The following is a 21,248-nucleotide window of genomic DNA, read 5'->3' as shown; positions in this document are numbered from 1 at the left end:
AATTGTGTTTTCGATCTGTAGCTTTCATTTTATATATATATAAAATAGAAAGAAACTTCCACATGGGAAAAATATATTAAAAACAAAGATTCCAAGACTTACCAAGCGGGAAAGCGCCGGCAGACAGGCACATGAACAAAACACACAAACACACACACAGAATTACGAGCTTTCGCAACTGGCAGTTGCTTCGTCAGGAAAGAGGGAAGGAGAGGGAAAAATGAAAGGATGTGGGTTTTAAGGGAGAGGGTAAGGGTCATTCCAATCCCGGGAGCGGAAAGACTTCCCTTAGGGGACAAAAAGGACAGGTGTACACTCGCACACACACATACACACACACACACACATATCCATCCGCACATACACAGTGTGTATGTGTGGATGGATATGTGTGTGTGTGTGTGCGAGTGTACACCTGTCCTTTTTGTCCCCTAAGGGAAGTCTTTCCGCTCCCGGGATTGGAATGACCCCATACACAGTGTGTATGTGCGGATGGATATGTGTGTGTGTGTGTGCGAGTGTACACCTGTCCTTTTTTTCCCCTAAGGGAAGTCTTTCCGCTCCTGGGATTGGAATGACCCCTTACCCTCTCCCTTAAAACCCACATCCTTTCATTTTTCCCTCTCCTTCCCTCTTTCCTGACGAAGCAACTGCCAGTTGCGAAAGCTCGTAATTCTGTGTGTGTGTTTGTGTGTTTTGTTCATGTGCCTGTCTGCCGGCGCTTTCCCGCTTGGTAAGTCTTGGAATCTTTGTTGAAGGAAGACAACTAAACAGATAGCCAATACTGGCTTTAAATTTGTTGTTCCATTACTTTTGGGACATGCATCCACATAAATCCTACTTCTTATTGCAATATTTCATGTGTTTATCATTCAGCCCTCTTAGGTGTGACCGTGACTTTAATGAGTGGCACTACAGCACCCTCTCTGTCCTTTTAACCTGGCAGACTGCACCACTACACATGCTGCCATGGATACACAGGCACCAAAGACATTGATTGGTAGCAAAGAATTACACGTATGCATGAATTACAGCTTAAGCTATGCAGTTGATCCATTATGCGAAATTGACATATCACTGTGAGCTGCATAGTGGTGACATCTTTGCAAGTTTATTAAAGAAAGCACTGGGTTCCATGGCTTATCCAAATTAAATTCATCATCAAATAAATTTCCATTGCTTCTTTCACCACCATGTCCAGAGAAGATGAAGCTGGCATAAGATTTTTGACATTTTGGTAGAATACTGAGTGACCAGCATCAATACAGTTCACTGCCACAGCCAATTTATTGGGCTGTAAGAGCTGGATGTACCTATCTTTCAAGGGCTGTATGAGTAATTTTTCTGCTTATGAAAGGCCACACTCACAGGGGATCTTGTAATCTCCAGGCTTCCAAAAATGGAAGCATCCCTCCTTTTCAATTTCCACTGTGAACTGGATTTGTCCATGAATGGAATTCATGATATTTTAAACATCCTTGTAATTCATGTTCACCATAGGGTCACACTAAAAATGTGTCATCAACATCTCCAACTTCACAGAGCACACATCACTACTGACAAGAGCAGTCTACACTAAAAGAGAGTTTTTGAACCCATTGAGTATTGTCCACAGCAGATAAGTAAGTGTGTATCTGTAAGTGCATGTGCAATGGCATGGTCTGCAAGATTATAAGGACAGAGCAAATTCTGTAGCATCAATAATTCAGGTCACTCAGAAGATGGCTGAATGGTATATGGCCAAAAATTGCAAGAAGGGGAATTTATGCAGCTGTGTTCCCTGGAAATTAATACACCTGTCATTGCACCACAAAACATAAAGAATCACACTTTAAATTTGTTGTCTGAACATACCTCTGACAATTCCTTTGGCAGAACTAGATGATGATGAAGATATAGGAAATATTCCTCCAATGTGAAGCACATTCTTATCTTCCAGCCTAGGTATCCATGATTCCCAAACCTCTTCATTCTGATGCATCCAGGCACAAGCAATACTGCTTATATTATGTTTGTTGCTAGTTTTTTTGTAAATTTTAAGAAGATTCTGGTAATCCTCTCTTGAAAATGTCATCTTGAGTAGTGCCTTTGAAGATTACAATGTTTATTATTTAATGAATTAAAACAAAGAGTACAGTGCAACTGAGAAGATATGTTACTCTGCTTTAAAACTTAATTACTGTATAGGCAGGCTATTAAGGGAGTCTTTAAGTGCATTTTTCACTAAACAACATGGCTCCCCAAAAGCCAATCATAACACTTCTAAATCAATCTGATAATGAAATCTCATTTTGAATCAACTTTTTCTGGATTCTGAATTACACCTATCATCAAATTTAATTGGCATATCAGCCTCTATTTCAAGGGCCACCTTGACCATGTCCTTTTCAACAGACACCAAAATGTAATGCAGATTTAATTCATGTGGAGGCTGGTTTTGAAAGACTCTGTTCACAAGTTTTATTATCTCACTAAACATTTCAAGAGTACTCTAGATTGATGAAGTGTTTATTTACACTGGAAGCAGTATTATCAAAACAAAAGATCTAAGAGTAGCCTTACACACAATTTTATTTATAAATGTATTTTGTTTGTACAGAGAGAAGTTATTGAAGAGGAACAGTGACTACCATATGATGTTGATGCTGCTAACAGTAACAGAAGGAACTATAGGCAGAAACACTGAAAAACAAGTAGGAGAAATAAAAAGAAAGAAAGAAAGGGTATTGGAAAAGAGACCACAGGCCTACAGAAAAATGCACCAATTTAGTTGCTGAGCTTTTTACAGGAATGATTCGGGATAAAAAAATTAAAAAAAAGATTTTTCTAATAACAAATTTACATAATTAACTTTTTAAAATTATAGATAAAATAATTTCAAAAAAGATGCCTCAGAATAAGTCTTTCACTGTGGAGGAGAAATCATGCTAATTTGAAGCTTTCTGGTCAATTAAAGCTATGTGCACCCACAGAAGAAAGATACTGCAGAGAAATTGCTTTCCCAGTCTTACGGTTGTGTTCAGAATGAATCTTTCACTCTGCAACAGTGTCTGCTAACCCAGAATGGTGTTAAGGAGAGTTTCTGTGAAATTTGGAAAGTAGGAGAGAGGTAATGGTAGAATTGAAACTGTGAGAGCAGGCTGTGAACCATGTATGGGTAGTTCGGTACATAGACAACTGCCTCTGGAAACCAAGCTTGTAGGTTCAACTGCTAGCTCAGGCCACAATTCAAACCTATCAGGAAGTTTCAAGGAGCTTTGAAGTAAAATTGTAGGCATGGAAAGGAAAAATGATAATAATCTAAAGGGGAGACAAGAAAGAGTTAAAAAATAGAATTAAACATTAACCGAGTAGTAATACAAAAGGATTGTTTTCACAAAGTATTATTGGTTTTCATGTTAGTGATAAGTATTTTGACATATATAAGAATTCCTATTCATAGACCGAATATAATTTTCTTCACAAATTGTAGAGAAGTATTTTACATTTTGGCTGCTTGTTTGCTAGGAGTTATGTTAACAGATGAGACTTTACTTTAAATTAGAAATCAGATGATAATCAAAATGAAAAAGGATTTGTCATTGGGATTAAATTAGAAACTCTATGTGAGGCTGCCACAGGAGGAATACTGAGTTTTAACTACATGTGGTCTCTCAGAGGTGTTCCATCCATTGGAAGCATAGGGTTTTGATGTTTGAAATGAAGTCCTAAACAGCATGAAGTTTACATTATGTGAAGTCTATAAGTGGAACTACGTCATAAGAAACTGAAACAACTAAAGAAATTGAGTGTGATTCAGTTGCCTGAGACTGCAGTCATGTATACGAGTTGCACTTGCGTCAGTGTGTGTACGTGTGTCTGTTATTGACAAAGGCCTTAATGGCCAAAAGCTATAATTGTAAGAATCTTTTTGTTGTGACTATCTCTGGCTCAGCGTCTCTGCTATATGGTGAGTAGCAACTTTCCTTCTCTAATACTGTTCCATTCCATCCTGGATTTTCCATTGTTTGAAACTAAAGAATATATTTTAGTGATTATTGGAATAGGATCCCTCTTGTTTTCTCAGCACAGTATGTAAAATGTTTACTGATGTCGTTTAGATTACTGGAAACCTTTCTCCAAAAAAGTATTGTGTTGATATAGCACACAATGATTACAGAAACTAAGGAAATGGAGAGGTTGAAACACAATGTCAATAAATTACCTTGAATACCACCAGTATGTCACTGAACTGAACTAACTCTCAAGCAGCTAGATTACCTCCAGCGATGCCACCTGTGTTAACTCGAAGTATTGCAGGGAGTATGGGTATACCAGTTACAACATGGATGAGTAGTAGGGCACCATCAGCTAACCTCTTCCCGATTAATTGCTGGTAATGAAAATTTCCTTCACCACCAGTGGCCAAGGCAACAGCTCTGGGCTGAGAGCCATTGCTATTTATAGAACTGATTATATGTACCTCAGATAGTTGGGATTATTATTATTTCATTTTACACATTTTTAAAGTGTGACTACTTTCCCAATCCAAGAAAACATTGATAACTAAAATAACACTTTATCTCTATCTTATTCACCACCATCACCTTCAGAATAGTCACTTTGAGACTGTATATAATGACCAAAAGTTCCCTAGAATGCATTTTCCATTAGATACTTTAGTACCAGTAGCCATTCTGCTTGAATTTCCTCAACTGTCTGAAATAATCTGCCTTTTAACTTGAGTTTCATTCTGGAGAATAAAGAAAGAGTTCACTCTGCACCAGGTTGAGAGAATAAGTTGAATGAGGGACAATTGTCAGTTTGTTTTTCACCAGAAATTCCAGGATGATCAATGCAATGAGTCACAGCACACTGTCATGATGGAGAAACCAATCATCCATGTGGCAGTTTTTTGCTCATTTTCCTCTTGTGTTCTCCATCGACCACCTCAGGACATCAAAGCAGAACAGCACACTGAGGGACTGAAGAGGAGAGACAAACACTTTATGGAAAATTGCTTCCATTATGCAGAAACAGATGAGCACAGATTTTACATTACTCTTCAATTACTATAATATCTCAAGATGGGGTGATGATGGACTTCTTCTTTGTGACAACTGCTACTTCATTTCAGAATTAGGCCCAAAAATCCAGCATTCATCACCAGTAATAGCATTCAAAAGAAAGTCTGGTTCACTTTTAAGCCTCTCTTGAAGTTCTCTGGTGCATGGACACTGATGAGAATTTTCAGGACAGACTGCAGCAAACTGTTGCATGTGCAGTTCATCAGACAAAACTCATTGACACAATCCATTAGACATCTCATGATATTGTGTATCTCCTGGGTGGCTGGCCTACAATCCTACAATACCATATTCCAAATGACAATTCCAGCCATATTCCAAATGAAGACCATCCTGAATGAGGATCATTGTTCAAACAATGTTCTGCCATCTTGAAAATGTTTAAATCTGTCATAAGTTTGACTGTGAGCTAAGGAATTTTCCTGAAATACTTGCATCAACATGTTAAGCATTCCTGGAACTATTTTCCCAAGTCTCAAACAAATGTATACACTCACATGTTGCCCCTGGACACCTGCCATCATCAATTTTGCATGACACACAACATGCAACAATGAGAAATGTACATAAAAAATAACCATGACCACCTAATAACATAAAGGCACTTGAGGCACCAACTCACAAAGGGTATATGAAGCACCACCTGGTGAAAATTCATCATATTAGGTAGATTTCATGAACTACATGTATATTCAAGGAGCTTATGAGTAACACATTTTAGTTTGGTAGCAAACAATAGTTGAAAAAAGATTTTATAAATGAACAAGAATTGTAAATGCAAAATTTTAAATCCTAAAATGTGCTGCATTAAAATGCATATAAATTCTTAAAGTTTATAATCAATATTTGACAGAACATCTAGTCAATGGAAAACTTAATTTGAGTGTGCAGCATTATAAATTTTGAGTTAGCTTGGATTATTTTTTTGATTTTCATACATACTTCAAAAGAAATTCTATCTTTTACCTGATAAGCAGGTGTTGCTCCATCTTTAATTTTTGACCAAGCAAATTTAGCGAGCCTGTGTAACTCATATTTGCAGCCAATTTCAGTATGGGATGAGAATGGATTGCATTCAGGAAATGTTACAAGTGTGAAATCATCATCATCAGCTGCAGTAATCAAACTCGGTGTCCAAGATAGAATAATAAGAGATTTTTTCACACCGCTTTTAACATAACTGTTTGTTAAAGTTTCAGTTACATTTTTCAAATTTGGGCCTAACCACGCTACTTTAACATATAAACGAAGTTCTCTTATATGATCCACCACAAATGCTGTTTGACCTGAAATACAATGAGAACCATGTGATACATATTTTCCACTGTACATACATTACATACATTAAGTACTCTAGTTTTTCCTTCCTGATTTACCTGGATATCCAGCCAACAAAAGAGCACAGTTTGCTGTGTTATTCTTTGTAGAGTCAGAACACCAATCAGGTGAATATATGCCATTCTCACAGAAGTCAGTTCGGCAGTAGTAACTGTTAACAGTATCAACCCAATATTAGAAAGTCACTCAAGTATACATTTATCATTTTATTCCAGCATAAAGAAATAAACTAAAACAACTGTGATAACAAACCTGTGAATACTTGATCTTACTTGCCTTTCTGCTAATTAACAATCATATTATTATTCATTATTAATGTCTTATGAAAACAATCAGAAGAACAAATATTAAAATTCCTAATAGGACTATTAACAAAAAGAGCTTACTGATTGCAACCTGTTTTTCCAGTATTTTCATATTAAGCAGAAGAACACTAACACTCATACAGTTCCAAACACACATCAATTATTCTTTTGTTTCTATGGACTTTTAAACAGCATCATTTAACTGACTAACATACTTGAGAAATCTCTCATAAGAGGAAACATTCTTTCACAATCTCCTGGAATTCTCAAATTCTAATCAGCAGCACTTTCACTGCAACAAGTACTCTAATCCTTTTACATCTCCTAACACATAAAAACATCATTTGAAGACTGTCATTGAAGAACCACTTTCACTGCAACAAGTACTCTAATCCTTTTACATCTCCTAACACATAAAAACATCATTTGAAGACTGTCATTGAAGAACCAAGAAAATTTAATCCAATGTGAAAATTCATGGCTGTAAAAATACTCCACCTCAGGAATAAAATTTTTAGGCCTGTAGATCCATGATAACTTAAAATGGCAAACACACATCAGCAAACTTACAGTAAGATGAAGAAAGCATGCTATGCCTCACATGTTCTTGCGTACTTCACCAACCCAGAGCTGTTCACACAATGCACTATACAACATTTCATATTGTAATGCAGTAAGGTATAATATTCTGGGGAAACTCTCCAAATGGGTCACACATTTTCCTCATTTGGAAAACAGCCATAAGGGTAATACACAAAGCAAAGCCTACATACAACTGCAGACATCCTCTTAATTTTACCTCTGGGAAGAATTTACATATTGGAAATACGTAAGTTTGTTATAAGTAACATTGCTAAATTCTGCAAAAGTGTTAATTTTTGTATTCATAGTACAATACATAAAATGAAACTCCTTGTTCAAACAAAGCATATCTTTCTGCCTTTAATAGTTTATTCATTTATGGAATATTTACATACTGGAAATATGTAAGATTGTTAAAAGTAATATTACTAAATTCATCAAAACTCGTTCCATAGTGCAATGAATAAATGAAACTCCATGTTCAAAGGAAGTGTACATCTCTGCCTTTAAAAATGCACAGTTCATCAAGGTACTGAACTTTGCAACTATCTGAGAAAAAAATAAAAATACATGAATTGTTCTCCGTCTCTAATGACCTTGTTGTCAACGGGACGTTAAACACTAACCACCACCACCACATGAATTGTTCACTAGGAATGTGATAGTTTTCTTGATTGAACATTGTTTGCGCACTGTATCTAAATTTATGGTCCATATCTGTACAAATATATATGAAGCTGACAGCAGGAATTACTTTTTGTAAAATATTCATACCAATACCAATTTTGTGTGTGTGTGTGTGTGTGTGTGTGTGTGTGTGTGTGCGTGTGTGTGCGTGTGTGTGTGTGTGTGTGTGTGTGTGAGAGAGAGAGAGAAAGAGAGAGAGAGAGAGAGAGAGAGAGAGAGAGGACATCATTGGCCCATACTGTAAAGTTGGGCAGTTTCTTGTTTACTGTTGAACTGTTCGGCTGACTTGTGAAATGTGTGACTTATAATAAAGCATTACTCAGTTAAAGTGGTGTTCGGATGTTATTTCACTATGAAGGCCACCCACACCCACACCAGTGACCACATGTTACATGTTTTTGAGTAATGCTGCATAAAAGTAACAAAGGACAATGTGGCCAATGACAATGACTGCTATGACACAGCAACAGACTTCATCCACCACATCATCACCCATGTCCATTTCTCCTGCTCTGATTTGCCACTATGGAGCTTTGAATCGTGTGAAATTTCCAGGGACATTTCCCATGATATTTTACACATCAATTTGCTTCACTGAGTGGCTTTTCAGTGCATTAACATTTTGTAATGTCGGGTGACCTGTTTGTTATATTTTCTCAGCCTAACCCATGACCCAGACCACCAGCTTCCCACCACAGTACCATGTTGCTGACATACACACATAACCTTGTCCAATTCAGTGACAATTCATACATGTTCAATCCAGTGCAACAGCAGTAGTGCATGATTTTCGCTGTTTCTGCTTCATCTGGTGCTCCTACATTGAGCATTTTTAGTGCACTTGAACCTGTAAACAATCCAGTGCACTAAGTTGTGCATTCTGAATTTTTTGATAACCACAGACATTTCTGACATGCCAGTTGTGTGTGCTACCATGCCTGCCATGCCAGTTTACATGCATGTACCTCAAGGACAGTATACAGTCAAGCGCCCACCAGCCTGTACAATCTTAATGCCTTCATCAGTGTTTGCTCCATCTGTTCTGCCATCTTTCATCACATTGATTACATCTATAGACTTACCAAGCGGGAAAGCGCCGGCAGACAGGCACAATGAACAAAACACACAAACACACACACACACAGAATTACTAGCTTTCGCAACCGATGGTTGCTTCTTCAGGAAGGAGAGGGAAAGAAGAAAGGATGTGGGTTTTAAGGGAGAGGGTAAGGAGTCATTCCAATCCCGGGAGCGGAAAGACTTCCCTTAGGGGAAAAAAAGGACAGGATGGATGTGTGTGTGTGTGTGTGTGTGTGTGTGTGTGTGTGTGTGTACACCTGTCCTTTTTTTCCCCTAAGGGAAGTCTTTCCGCTCCCGGGATTGGAATGACTCCTTACCCTCTCCCTTAAAACCCACATCCTTTCGTCTTTCCCTCTCCTTCCTGAAGAAGCAACCATCGGTTGCGAAAGCTAGTAATTCTGTGTGTGTGTTTGTGTGTTTTGTTCATTGTGCCTGTCTGCCGGCGCTTTCCCGCTTGGTAAGTCTTGGAATCTTTGTTTTTAATATATTTTTCCCATGTGGAAGTTTCTTTCTATTTTATTTACATCATCATTGATTACATCTATACATGGATTAGACATCTGATCTCATACTTGCGGCACCAACAAGAGACTGATACAGATATCCAAAATTTTCAATTCTTGAGTGACTGTCAAGATTCCCCACAAGAGGCAATTCATCACATAGTGCATGAAGTATTGCTTGGCCAGCTCACACCATCTCAAATTTGGCAAAAAACTAGAGCATTAATACACACTTAATTCCCATCAGATGAAATGCTGTGGTCACTCTGGAGTTTAACTAAAATACTGAAAGACCTCTGACTAAACTCTCTTTCCCATTCTATCAATCCACTAGAAAAACATTTAAGGCTGGCAGACAACACCTAAAAATTAATAAGACACGACCAGCTCATCTCTGTGCCAAGTTCATCGACACCACCGATGGTTGGCAAGCCTGTAAACACTTCATCATGCACATGCCCACAGGAAAACACACCAGCTGACAACCTCAATGATGGTGTTACCTGGTGGTGGCAGTAGTAAGCCTGCTGGCCCCACCACTCCTGCCTTACCCAGCCTCCAATACAGCCTCAATTGGTCCACCACTGCAATGACGGATGTCCCCTCTGGTTCACAGCCACACCCATGTATCCTGTGTGTTGGTACCACATCAGCTACTGGGACGTGGCTCAGAAGTGGTACTCACCCTGCTCACAGGAACCAAACTTACACTGCAGGATGAATTAGGTGCATCATCTCATGGGTATTCTACAGAGTGCCTACTTCAGGACCAGCCATCACATCACAAACAGCCACCTCCGAGCACAATTTACGTTCATGATCTCATCAGTGACATGCTCTTCCCAGTCAACACTGGCGCAGATACTAGTGTTATACCCCTGGCAGATTAGAGATTAGATTAATACTTGTTCCATAGATCATGAATACAACACATCGTAATGATGTGGAACATGTCAGGCATCATCTACTACACCACCGACACCTTCCACCATGACTCTGCAAAGTGGCTAACAACTCATCAGTCACTGTATATGGCTCTACTAATATCAAACTTAAATTCCACCACCAGTTTGTTTTGAATGGAATTTAACGTGGCTGATATGGATGAACCTGCGTTAGGCATAGACTTTCCAAGACACTATGACTCTCTTCAGACCTTTCGATGGCCATGCTGTTACAACATTCCTCCAGCTAATGCATCAAAGGTTCCTTCATCGCAATGCCTATGCATTTGAGAGTGAGAACTTCTGACTTGGTAAATTCATTGTGCAAACTGCTCAAGCAACAACACATTCCAGCTCTGTATGCAGCAAATGTGACACTGCATGCACTCATCAACAACACATCAGTGGATTTGGTACATGCATAGACAAACATTATTGCACTCACATCAAGGACACTCATTATTACAATATATGCTGTGCAGCAAATCCCACAACTACAGTCATGGCTGTCGCTGAGAAGGTTCATGTTGAACTGGCTTCTTGCTCACATGGAGAGAAAAATTCTTCTTCCACAACAGAGAACTTCAACACACATCTACCAAAGATGTAGACAACACCCCCTTTGCAACAGTCAGGCCAATGAGCTACGCAACTATTGCTACTGCTCTCGATGAGCCTGTACAAGCCTCTGCCACCACACCCAATGCCAATGGGAACCACACTCCTCTTGCTCAGTCACTGTGGCACATGACAGCGGATAGAGCCTCTGCACCCACAGCTGGTGCTGACCATCCATGTGCTGCACTCAACAGGAGGCAGTCTTCACAGCCTTCATGCTTCTTGCAGACATCACAAGTAGTGATTGTAGAAGACCAGAGCTCCAGGTTGACAAAGCTATTCCAACAAGCACACTTTACAAGGTTGTTTCCTACTGAAGACATTGCTGTCCTGCTGTAATCAACAAGTTGAGTTCCAGTGATCAATCTAAATGCTCAGTTGAACTATGGAGGTTCTGTTGACTCCAAAAGCTACTCAGGCTTGCAAAAGAAATCTACATGCCCATGTTAAAATAAGCATTGCAAGTGGTCAGGGACAATTTAGGGTCACTAACTATCATAAGTGACAACAATTCATTTCTAAAGCTATGTGAGTAAGTACAGCAAAACCAATGCGTGATGGACCACTTAGTGCCACTGATAGAGAACCATTTGTCACTTCCACTAGATGTAGTGAAGAGGAGGAGGCTGCTATCAAATGGTACATAGAATCTGGCCTAACCAAGGAACCACATTGGTCATTATTAATCATTCTGTGTCTATTGTCAGATACCTTCAAAAGAGGAGTGGAGAAGCAAAAGAACAAATGGTCCATGGTAAAATACCATACCAACACAAACTAACCAGTGCTATTATAAATGTCATCAGCTGAACAACAGAGGAAGTGGGGATTGCAATGTGACAGCATTGAAATTTCAGAATCCTTAGTCGTCTCCTGTAGTCCCTGTGAAGAAGAATAGCATTTCTTCATTGAATGCTGACAACTGAACAAAATCAGAAATAAGATATCTACCCATTGCCAAGCACTGATGACACCCTAGACTGCTTGAAAGGAGCAATATATTTCTCAACTATGGACATGCAAACAAGCTACTGGAAAATTAAATTTGATGAGGATAACAAGGAAAAGACAATCTTTATAACTCCTGATGGTATCTAAGAGTCCAAAATTACACTGTTTGAACTGTCTAATGCTCCAGCCCCCTTCAAACATATGATGTACAACCTGTTGTGACACCTTAAGTGGATGACATGTCTTGCCTATTTTGATGAGATTGGTGTTTCTTTGATGATACCGGAAGAATATCTAGGCTATCTGACAACTGTGTTGATGTGTGTTCTGCCTGCATATCTCCACCTGAAACCAAAAATGTGCCTCTTCATTCCAACTTGATACATAGAAGATAAGAGGAGTCACAGATTTTTCCAACTCCTTGGTACATTCATGATGTGAGAGGTTTTCTTGGAATGCGTCCATACTATCAGAGATTCATAAAGGACTTCTGTACAGAGGCACATCCCTTGCAAGAACCACTAGAGACAGGCACCAATTTTTCCTGGTATGAGATGCAGGAAAGACCTTCCCCTGTCCTTTAGGAGGCACTAATATCTACATTTTGAACACTGTATGATGAGAAAGCCAAACAGAACCTCACACTGATGCTAGCAGTTATGGGATAGGTATGTTCTAGTACAAGTTCAGGAAAGTGATAGCATATGCTTGCAGAGCACTCTTCAAAGTTGAGATGACAAATTTACTTCTTGAGAAAGAGTGCCTAGTTGTTTGGGTCATCAACAAGTTCTGGTCATATTTATTTGGCAAAACGTTCTCTAGGATGATTGATGAGCCTGAAGGAATCATCAGATCAATTGGCAAGATATGGACTGAGTCTTCAGAAGTATGACATCACAGTGGTAAACAAAAATGGACACAAAGATAAGAAAGCTGACTGGTTTTCAAGGAATCCTTTGGAGAACACAGCACTGTGGATGAAATCTCAGCCCTCACTGAATTAAATAACATTGCTCCTGAACAGAAGGAAGATCCAGCATTTGTGAAAACAATAAAAACTTTTAAGGAGAAGGACCTGATCAATGGAGACACTGTATAAGAAGGACTATGATCTGATTAGGTGGAAATAGTTGCTCATCATTCCTTCTCATTATGACCAACTATCCTGAAGTTTCCTGGGCCGGAAATGGTTCTCATCATTCGATCTCACCAACAGCCAATTATCCTGAAGTTTTTTCAAGACACTCCAATATCCGGTCACCTGGGATTCCCACAGACTCTAGACAGAATCAGACAAATGGTTCACTGGACAAGTCCTTAGTGAAGCATTAGATACTAAGTGAGTTGCAGTGAGGAAAGCCAGCAATAGAAGCATGTGCCACAGTTACTTCTGGGACATTTGGTACTACTTCTGCCTGCTGAGACACCATTCCACCCAACTTGAATCTATCTCTTGGAGAGGTTCACAAAATGAAAAAATGGGAATAGATGGATAATACTGTAAACTACTGCCTTATCCATCAAGCTGACACAAAATCTATGCCAATTACCAAAGCTTCATAAATTGCAATATTCCTCGTAGAAGACATAATTTAAAGCACAGAGCACTCTGTGTGATGATTTCTCACCCCTAAATAAATAAGTGTTTAATAAATATCAACAGCAATCTGAGACTTCAACATTTGAACAAACTTTAAGTAATCATCTGGTCATTGTTTTGGAGCAGTGTTTCTCATTACCTTTTGTACATAATTCCCTTTGAGATGAAAGTAGAAGGGGAAGAGAATGAAAACAAGACAGACAGAAAAAGGTAGGTAAACTGTTTATTATTTCAACAGTAATTGTCATAACTATTAATACATTCATCCCACTGTGAGGCAAGATGCTCAGTGCTTTCATGGTAAAATGTTTGCTGTAGCCTACAGAATCATGATTGTACCCAGGTGAACACTACTTCATTGAAAGCATATCAACAGCCACAAATGTTTTCTTCAGTGCATCAAAAATATGTAAATCACAATGGGGTAGATTGAGACTGCATGAGGGATATGTAAGCACAAAAAAAACTTGGCAATATGTGAGCCCACAAACCAGAAACATTTTTCCGTGAAGGCATTGATCATCTTGTCTCATAGTGGGATAAATGTGTTAATAGTTATGGGAATTTCCTTTGAAATAATAAAACGTTCACTCACAGAATACAGTAGCATGGAGAGCTGCATCAAACTAGTCTTCAGACTGAAGATCACAACAATAACATACAAAAATAGATTATTTTATCTGTATATCTACAATAATGCTATTCATTTCACATCCCTGAGGCTCTGGTTGGTTGATTTGGGGGAGGGGCCAAACAGCGAGGTCATCGATCCCATTGGGTTGGGGAAGAATTGGGAAGAAAATCAACTGTTTCCTTTCAAAGGAACCATCCCAGCATTTGCCTGAAGTGATTTAGGGAAATCGCAGAAAACCTAAATCAGGATGTCCACATGCAGGTTTGAACCACTGTCCTCCCGAATCCAAGATGAATTTGCTAACCACTGTGCCACATTGCTTGGTCCTGAGCCTCTCTCATTATGAATGGCTTTACAGAAAATGATGTGTGACCAAGTCAACAGATGTGTTTAATATTATGGAAAGTATTTTCATTTAAAAAAGAGCTATAAACAAAATTTACTATTTATATTATACACAGAAAGAAAACCTACTGATCTTAAACTTATAGTAAAAGGAAAGTAATAATAACAGCATTGCATTTTCAGTGATCTTTCATTATAGTACACATAACAATTTACAGCAATGCAAAATGTCAAAGATAAATTCACATGTTGAAACTATGTGAAACAGAAGGATAATACCAATCCACCAACTGCAACGACAGAGGCAATCACAGTAAAGCTGACACACACACCATACCTCTCTCTCTCTCTCTCTCTCTCTCTCTCTCTCTCTGTGTGTGTGTGTGTGTGTGTGTGTGTGTGTGTGAAGATGCTAAAGATGAAAAGAGTGTAATGGATAAACAGTATTGACAAATGTAAAATAAAGCCCAGGAAAATATAACAAACCATTTTAATAACAGACAGAAAACAACAGAATGTGTGAAAGAGAAAACAATCAGGAAAAAGTAGGGGGAAATGAGGGGAAATGAGTGTAACAAAACTGAGAAGAGCATTCGGGAAGTAAACATACGAGTTGAGTCAATGTGGAGGACAATGAAGGCCAAGTGGTGAACTAAAAGGCCTAGAGCCCACATTTTTATGTACGTGTACTCCAAAGTGGTTGATCTTGTGTCTGCAGCTGATAACTAGACAATTTTTAATTATTTCATATCACATTAGTACAGTCTTATGGCATACACATTAAATTATGTGAAAAGTATTTATATTGATATGATGTGAAAAGCCTCTACATGGAAGAATAGGAGTGATTAATTTTTGTTATACCTGTTTGCTGATTTATCCTTCATATGCTTTCGGATAAAATCCATATCTTTATCACCTTTAACATCAAATATGCTAACTTCTTTATGATTTGTGAAGAATTTCCAGTGGTCCATTCCAGGTGTCATATATGAGAGCTTCGATGGAATAAACCAACCAAATCTAAAATAATTAGAAGGTAAAAAAACAGGTGAGACATTTTATTGTATTTTTTTTGGACATTGCAACCAAGTAAATTTAAGAATACGGGGGATACTTCCTAAATTAGTAACAAATGTGCTTATTTATTCTTACTGTAATTTGCACGGTACTAAAAAATATACAAAATTATAGTATGATATATATTCACAGAAATACAGGTCCCAAAAACTTATGAAAAAAACAGAAACAAGAAATCAAAATTTGCTGTGAGTTATCTCATATGTTTAAATATTCCATCTCATAATTAAATAAAATCATTGTGTATTAATCAGATACTAGACAGATAGCCTAGCTACTATCTGCCAGCCGCAGCAGGTATAACAGAGGCAAGATAAAATTGTCGGTTCATATATATATATATATATATATATATATATATATATATATATATATATATATATAATAGAAAGAAACTTCCACATGGGAAAAATATATTAAAAACAAAGATTCCAAGACTTACCAAGCGGGAAAGCGCCGGCAGACAGGCACAATGAACAAAACACACAAACACACACACAGAATTACTAGCTTTCGCAACCGATGGTTGCTTCTTCAGGAAGGAGAGGGAAAGACGAAAGGGTGTGGGTTTTAAGGGAGAGGGTAAGGAGTCATTCCAATCCCGGGAGCGGAAAGACTTCCCTTAGGGGAAAAAAACGACAGGTGTACACTCGCACACACACACACACACACACACACACACACACACGCGAGTGTACACCTGTCCTTTTTTTCCCCTAAGGGAAGTCTTTCCGCTCCCGGGATTGGAATGACTCCTTACCCTCTCCCTTAAAACCCACACCCTTTCGTCTTTCCCTCTCCTTCCTGAAGAAGCAACCATCGGTTGCGAAAGCTAGTAATTCTGTGTGTGTGTTTGTGTGTTTTGTTCATGTGCCTGTCTGCCGGTGCTTTCCCGCTTGGTAAGTCTTGGAATCTTTGTTTTTAATATATTTTTCCCATGTGGAAGTTTCTTTCTATATATGAACCGACAATTTTATCTTGCCTCTGTTATACCTGCTGCGGCTGGCAGATAGTAGCTAGGCTATCTGTCTAGTATCTGATTAATACACAATGATTTTATTTAATTATGAGATGGAATATTTAAGAGAGAGAAAGAAGAAGAAGAAGAAGAAGAAGAAGAAGAAGGGCTGTAGCATTAATCTTGCAAAAAGTTTTCTCATTATTAATTCTTCATGTTGAAATGTACCATAGTCTTTCAACTTGTAGTTTCGGGAAGTTCTTCAGATGGCTGCCCACCAAGAGAAGCACACCCTTTTTTGAATTCAGATGCACATTTCTTAAATGTTGAAAATGTATGAACAGACTCCCTAGAAACCTTTGCTTACTGTAGATGAATCCTTACTGGTGATAAACTGTCCAAAACAACAAAATTTATAACTGTACCATATCCCACTTAATTCATCTACATCTACACTCTGCAACCAGTGTGAAGTGTATGGTTGCCGATTACTAGGGTCTTTTCATTTCATCAACAAGTGAAACATGGAAGAATGATTGCTTAAATGCCTGCCTCTGTGTCTGCTGTAAGTAGTCTTGCCTTTGTTCCCTACAGTAATGGTACTTGGGGGGGGGGGGGGGGGGGCAATCATTGATTATTCCTAGATTTCTCACTTAATGCTGGTTCTTGAAACTTCATAAGTAGGCTTTTGGAGGATAGGTGGCATCTATCTTGAAGTGTTTGCCAGTTTAAGTTTTACAGCATCTTCACAATGCCCTTCCATGGGTCAAATAAACCTAACAATTTCTGCTGTCCTTATTTGTAAATGTTCAATACCCCCATTAGTCCTATTTGGTATGAGCAATATTTTGCATGGGTGGTTTTCAGACAATCTTCTCTGAAAACAGACTAAATTTTCCCAGTATCCTATTAATGAACCAATGTCTACCACATACTTTTCCTGTGACTATGTGATTCATTTGAATGAAACAGACAACATGACCACTTTAAAATGTTGCCTAAACATAACTTTCCACAGATCAAGTTGATACTTGACTAATATTATTGTTCAATATGCACCCACCAACATAACAGAAACCACATTTCTTTGAGATCAGTGGTGCCTCTATCCTATGCCAACAATTTTTCCCCTTATCCTGTAAGAAGCAAATATTTCTTATTTGCAAACAAGACAAAAGGGCATAAAGAAATAGAACTATTACGACAATGGCTGGAAACATACCTCTGGTCATGGGAGAGACGGCAGTAGGATGAGCTGGAAATCTTCAACAAAGGAACAGATTGGATACAGAAGCATAGGTGAGAAAAAGACAGAATATTAAAGAAGGTAGCAGTACTTAGGAAGAAACCAAAAGAAAGGAAAATCAAATCCATTAAAATAAAAAAAAGAGGGTGAAAACCCAACAAATTTATTAGTCCAAAGGAGGGAAACACAATCCCCAATCACAGAACAGACATGGAGAGGAAACGAAAATAGAAATAAGACAGACAGCTACATGAGGATTTTGTAATTTCAGTTCAGATGTGTCACAGAAGCCAAGAACCAGCTGTGATGTACAACATGGTTTTCTCACAGCTGGTGCTTCCTTTAATAAAATAGCATGGCAGCTGGTAATGTCACAGGAAAATTATTGCTGCAAGGATAGTCCGAAAGATGTGAACCATAGAGTGAGCAGGTGTGCTGCACAGTGACTTATTGTCTGAAAGTAATTTTATTAAGAATGAGAGGCTAACACTGGTCCTGGTAGTTTCTGGAGAATACTATGGTGTGCTTTAGTTTCTGGAGAATACTATGGTGTGCTGTATTTCAATGCCTATGGGAAAAAAAACCTTATGGAGACATCGTATGAAATATTCCAAATCATGCCAGTATCATTTTATGAAAGACACAGTCCTTTATTGTATTATAATAGTCATCAGCTGGCTAAGTTAGCAAAGGCCCACTGTGAATCAGATGGATTTCCAATAGAAGGAAGTAAATGAATTTGAGAGATTGTTGTGTATTTATACTGCATCAGTGTTTGAACAGAAACATCTCCATGTGTGTAAGGTTGTGGACAAAGGAGTATGTCACATGCATATGATGGTAAATGTGAATAAAAAAATAATACTGATTGTTTGTGGAATGAACATGTTATCAAATATGGAGCTTGCTATCAGCAAGATGGAGACCAACATTAGGGCAGTGGCAATGAGGCTCTGGAAAAAACCTGCTGACTATAACATTTAAAAATAAATTCAGATATCATACAAAAATCCACAGTTCAGCTTCATCGTGGGTCCATATGGTGAAAATGGACTTAGATGAGGAACTGATTATCACTCAGCTTCTTGATACACCAAACTGATTTATGGGAAGATATAAGTAGGTACTTATTTTATATTTATTTGTCCTTTCAGATTCTGTCTCAAAGTAATTTAGGGAAACTATGTAGAGCCTTAAATTGGATGTCTGGATGGGAGCTTGAGCCCCACTACTTCCAAGTGCTGTTTTCAATTTTGCGTGTCTTCAACTATGACTTGTCCATATATCTTCCAAGAGGAAATAGTTACTAATATAGAAAAATGATTAAACTGAGAAGGAAGTGGTTCACACATCTGCTTTCAAGCTGATGCCAGTTAAGTGTATGTCCACCAAAGGGCAAGCCATGTAGACCTATGTGAGGAATATTAATGCAGAGGGAGGTGACATTAGTGGTATCAAGCATGGAGAGGGTCAATCCATTGCATGCATGTCGTGCTCTGGCACCACAGTATCTACCAGTTGGCAACTGACTCATAATGGTACCTGTATTGCTGCTACCAGCTGAAACTTGTCTATTAATTACTGAGTCCTTATTTGAAGACATCAGAACCATGGAGGTAGTACAAACCCTGGTCTGAGGGAAACATTCCATGTAGGAAACAAATATCTAAAAACAAAGATGCTGTAACTTACCAAGTGAAAGCGTTGGTATGTTGATAGAGACAATAACAAACACACACACACAAATTTCAAGCTTTCGCAACCCGCAGTTGCTTCATCAGGAAAGATGGAAGGAGAGGTAAAGATGAAAGGATGTGGGTTTTAAGGGAGAAGGTAAGGAGTCATTCCAGTCCCGTGAGCAGAAAGACTTACCTTAGGGGGGAAAAGGGACAGGTATACACTTGCACACACATACATATCCATCCACACATATACAGACACAAGCAGACATATGTAAAGGCAAAGAGTTTGGGCAGAGATGTCAGTTGAGGCGGAAGTACAGAGGCAAAGATGTTGTTGAATGACAGGTGAGGTATGAGTGATGGCAACTTGAAATTAGCAGAGGTTGAGGTCTGTTGGAAAACGGACCGCCCCCACCCCATACGGCAAATTATCTGTAGCAACGACCAACAGCTTATTGGGGTCAAAAGTAGCCAAACAAGGTGCTGATGTGAGGAGGCCCTTCAACGAGGTGAACGCTCGCTCGCATGCAGGCGACCAATCAAAAGGAACACCCTTGCGCAGAAGGCAGTGCAGGTGGCGGGCTATGGTGGAAGCCCTGGGAATGAACCGGTGGTAATAGGCAATCTTGCCTAAAAATTCTTGTAACTCTTTCAGTGAATCGGGCTGCAGAAGGTCGATGATACCTTGGACCAAAATTCCTAGCGGCTGGACGCCATGCCGAGAGATGGTGTAGCCCACATACTCAATGGACGTTGGTGCAAACTGTGTGGAGAGCAATGCCGGAAGCACTTTTTTCATGGTTGCCATGAGCTCCATCTGCTGCTCAGTCAAAATCCACACTATATCCTCCATGCCATGGATAAGCTGCGAAACCGGAACAACGATGCAACACGTGAAAGAACGAACCCACTCGTCGCCAATTGTGTAGTAACATGATTCACGTTTCCGTCGCACTTCACCTAGTGTAGACCGGGAACTGTCTGCTAGATGTGCCTGATGTCAACTGACTGGGAAAGGCCCGTGCTGCCTGAGTTGTTGTTCCACCAGCAGAGGGCATGGCCGAATTCTCGCGTGCCCTCTGGTGGACGGGTCTTTACTTGCGGCAATTACTGTCCATGACACGCCGTGCCGATGTGCGCTTCCTACAATCTTTCTGATGGCAACTATATATATAAAAACAAGGATGATGTGACTTACCAAACAAAAATGTCTGCTTGTATCTGTGTGTGTGCGGATGGATATGTGTGTGTGTGCGAGTGTATACCTGTTCTTTTTTCCCCCTAAGGTAAGTCTTTCCGCTCCCGGGATTGGAATGACTTTCATTTGGTAAGTCACATCATCTTTGTTTTTAGATATATTTTTCCCACGTGGAATGTTTCCCTCATGACTTACCAAGCGGGAAAGCGCTGGTAGATAGGCACAATAAAAAAACACACACACTGTATTTTTTTATTGTGCCTATCTACCGGCACTTTCCCACTTGGTAAGTCATGGAATCTTTGTTTTTAATATATTTTTCCCATGTGGAATGTTTATATATATAAATTCTTATCTTCTAGAATGTTCCATTTCTGAAAAGTGTTTATTTTCAGAATTCAGTTTTCTAGCCCCAATTTTTCTTATTACAA

General features: G+C 38.9%; 1 protein-coding gene across 4 annotated transcripts in view; it reads right to left on the bottom strand.

Annotated features, from left to right (window-relative positions):
* LOC126359375 (uncharacterized) overlaps positions 1-21,248 on the bottom strand; it is a 661,877-nt gene that overhangs the window by 65,598 nt on the left and 575,031 nt on the right. For all 4 annotated transcript variants that reach the window (XM_050007626.1, XM_050007624.1, XM_050007625.1 and 1 more), the window contains 4 exons: positions 15,518-15,676; positions 6,443-6,555; positions 6,033-6,352; positions 1,855-2,086 (listed from right to left, as the gene is read on the bottom strand). In XM_050007626.1, coding sequence (XP_049863583.1) covers positions 1,855-2,086; positions 6,033-6,352; positions 6,443-6,555; positions 15,518-15,676 — 824 coding nt within the window. The remainder of the gene's footprint in view (positions 1-1,854; positions 2,087-6,032; positions 6,353-6,442; positions 6,556-15,517; positions 15,677-21,248) is intronic.

Source organism: Schistocerca gregaria, chromosome 1 (assembly GCF_023897955.1).
Source record: "Schistocerca gregaria isolate iqSchGreg1 chromosome 1, iqSchGreg1.2, whole genome shotgun sequence".
In the NCBI taxonomy this organism is placed as follows: domain Eukaryota; kingdom Metazoa; phylum Arthropoda; class Insecta; order Orthoptera; family Acrididae; genus Schistocerca; species Schistocerca gregaria.
This window is presented reverse-complemented; position numbering and strand designations above follow the sequence as displayed.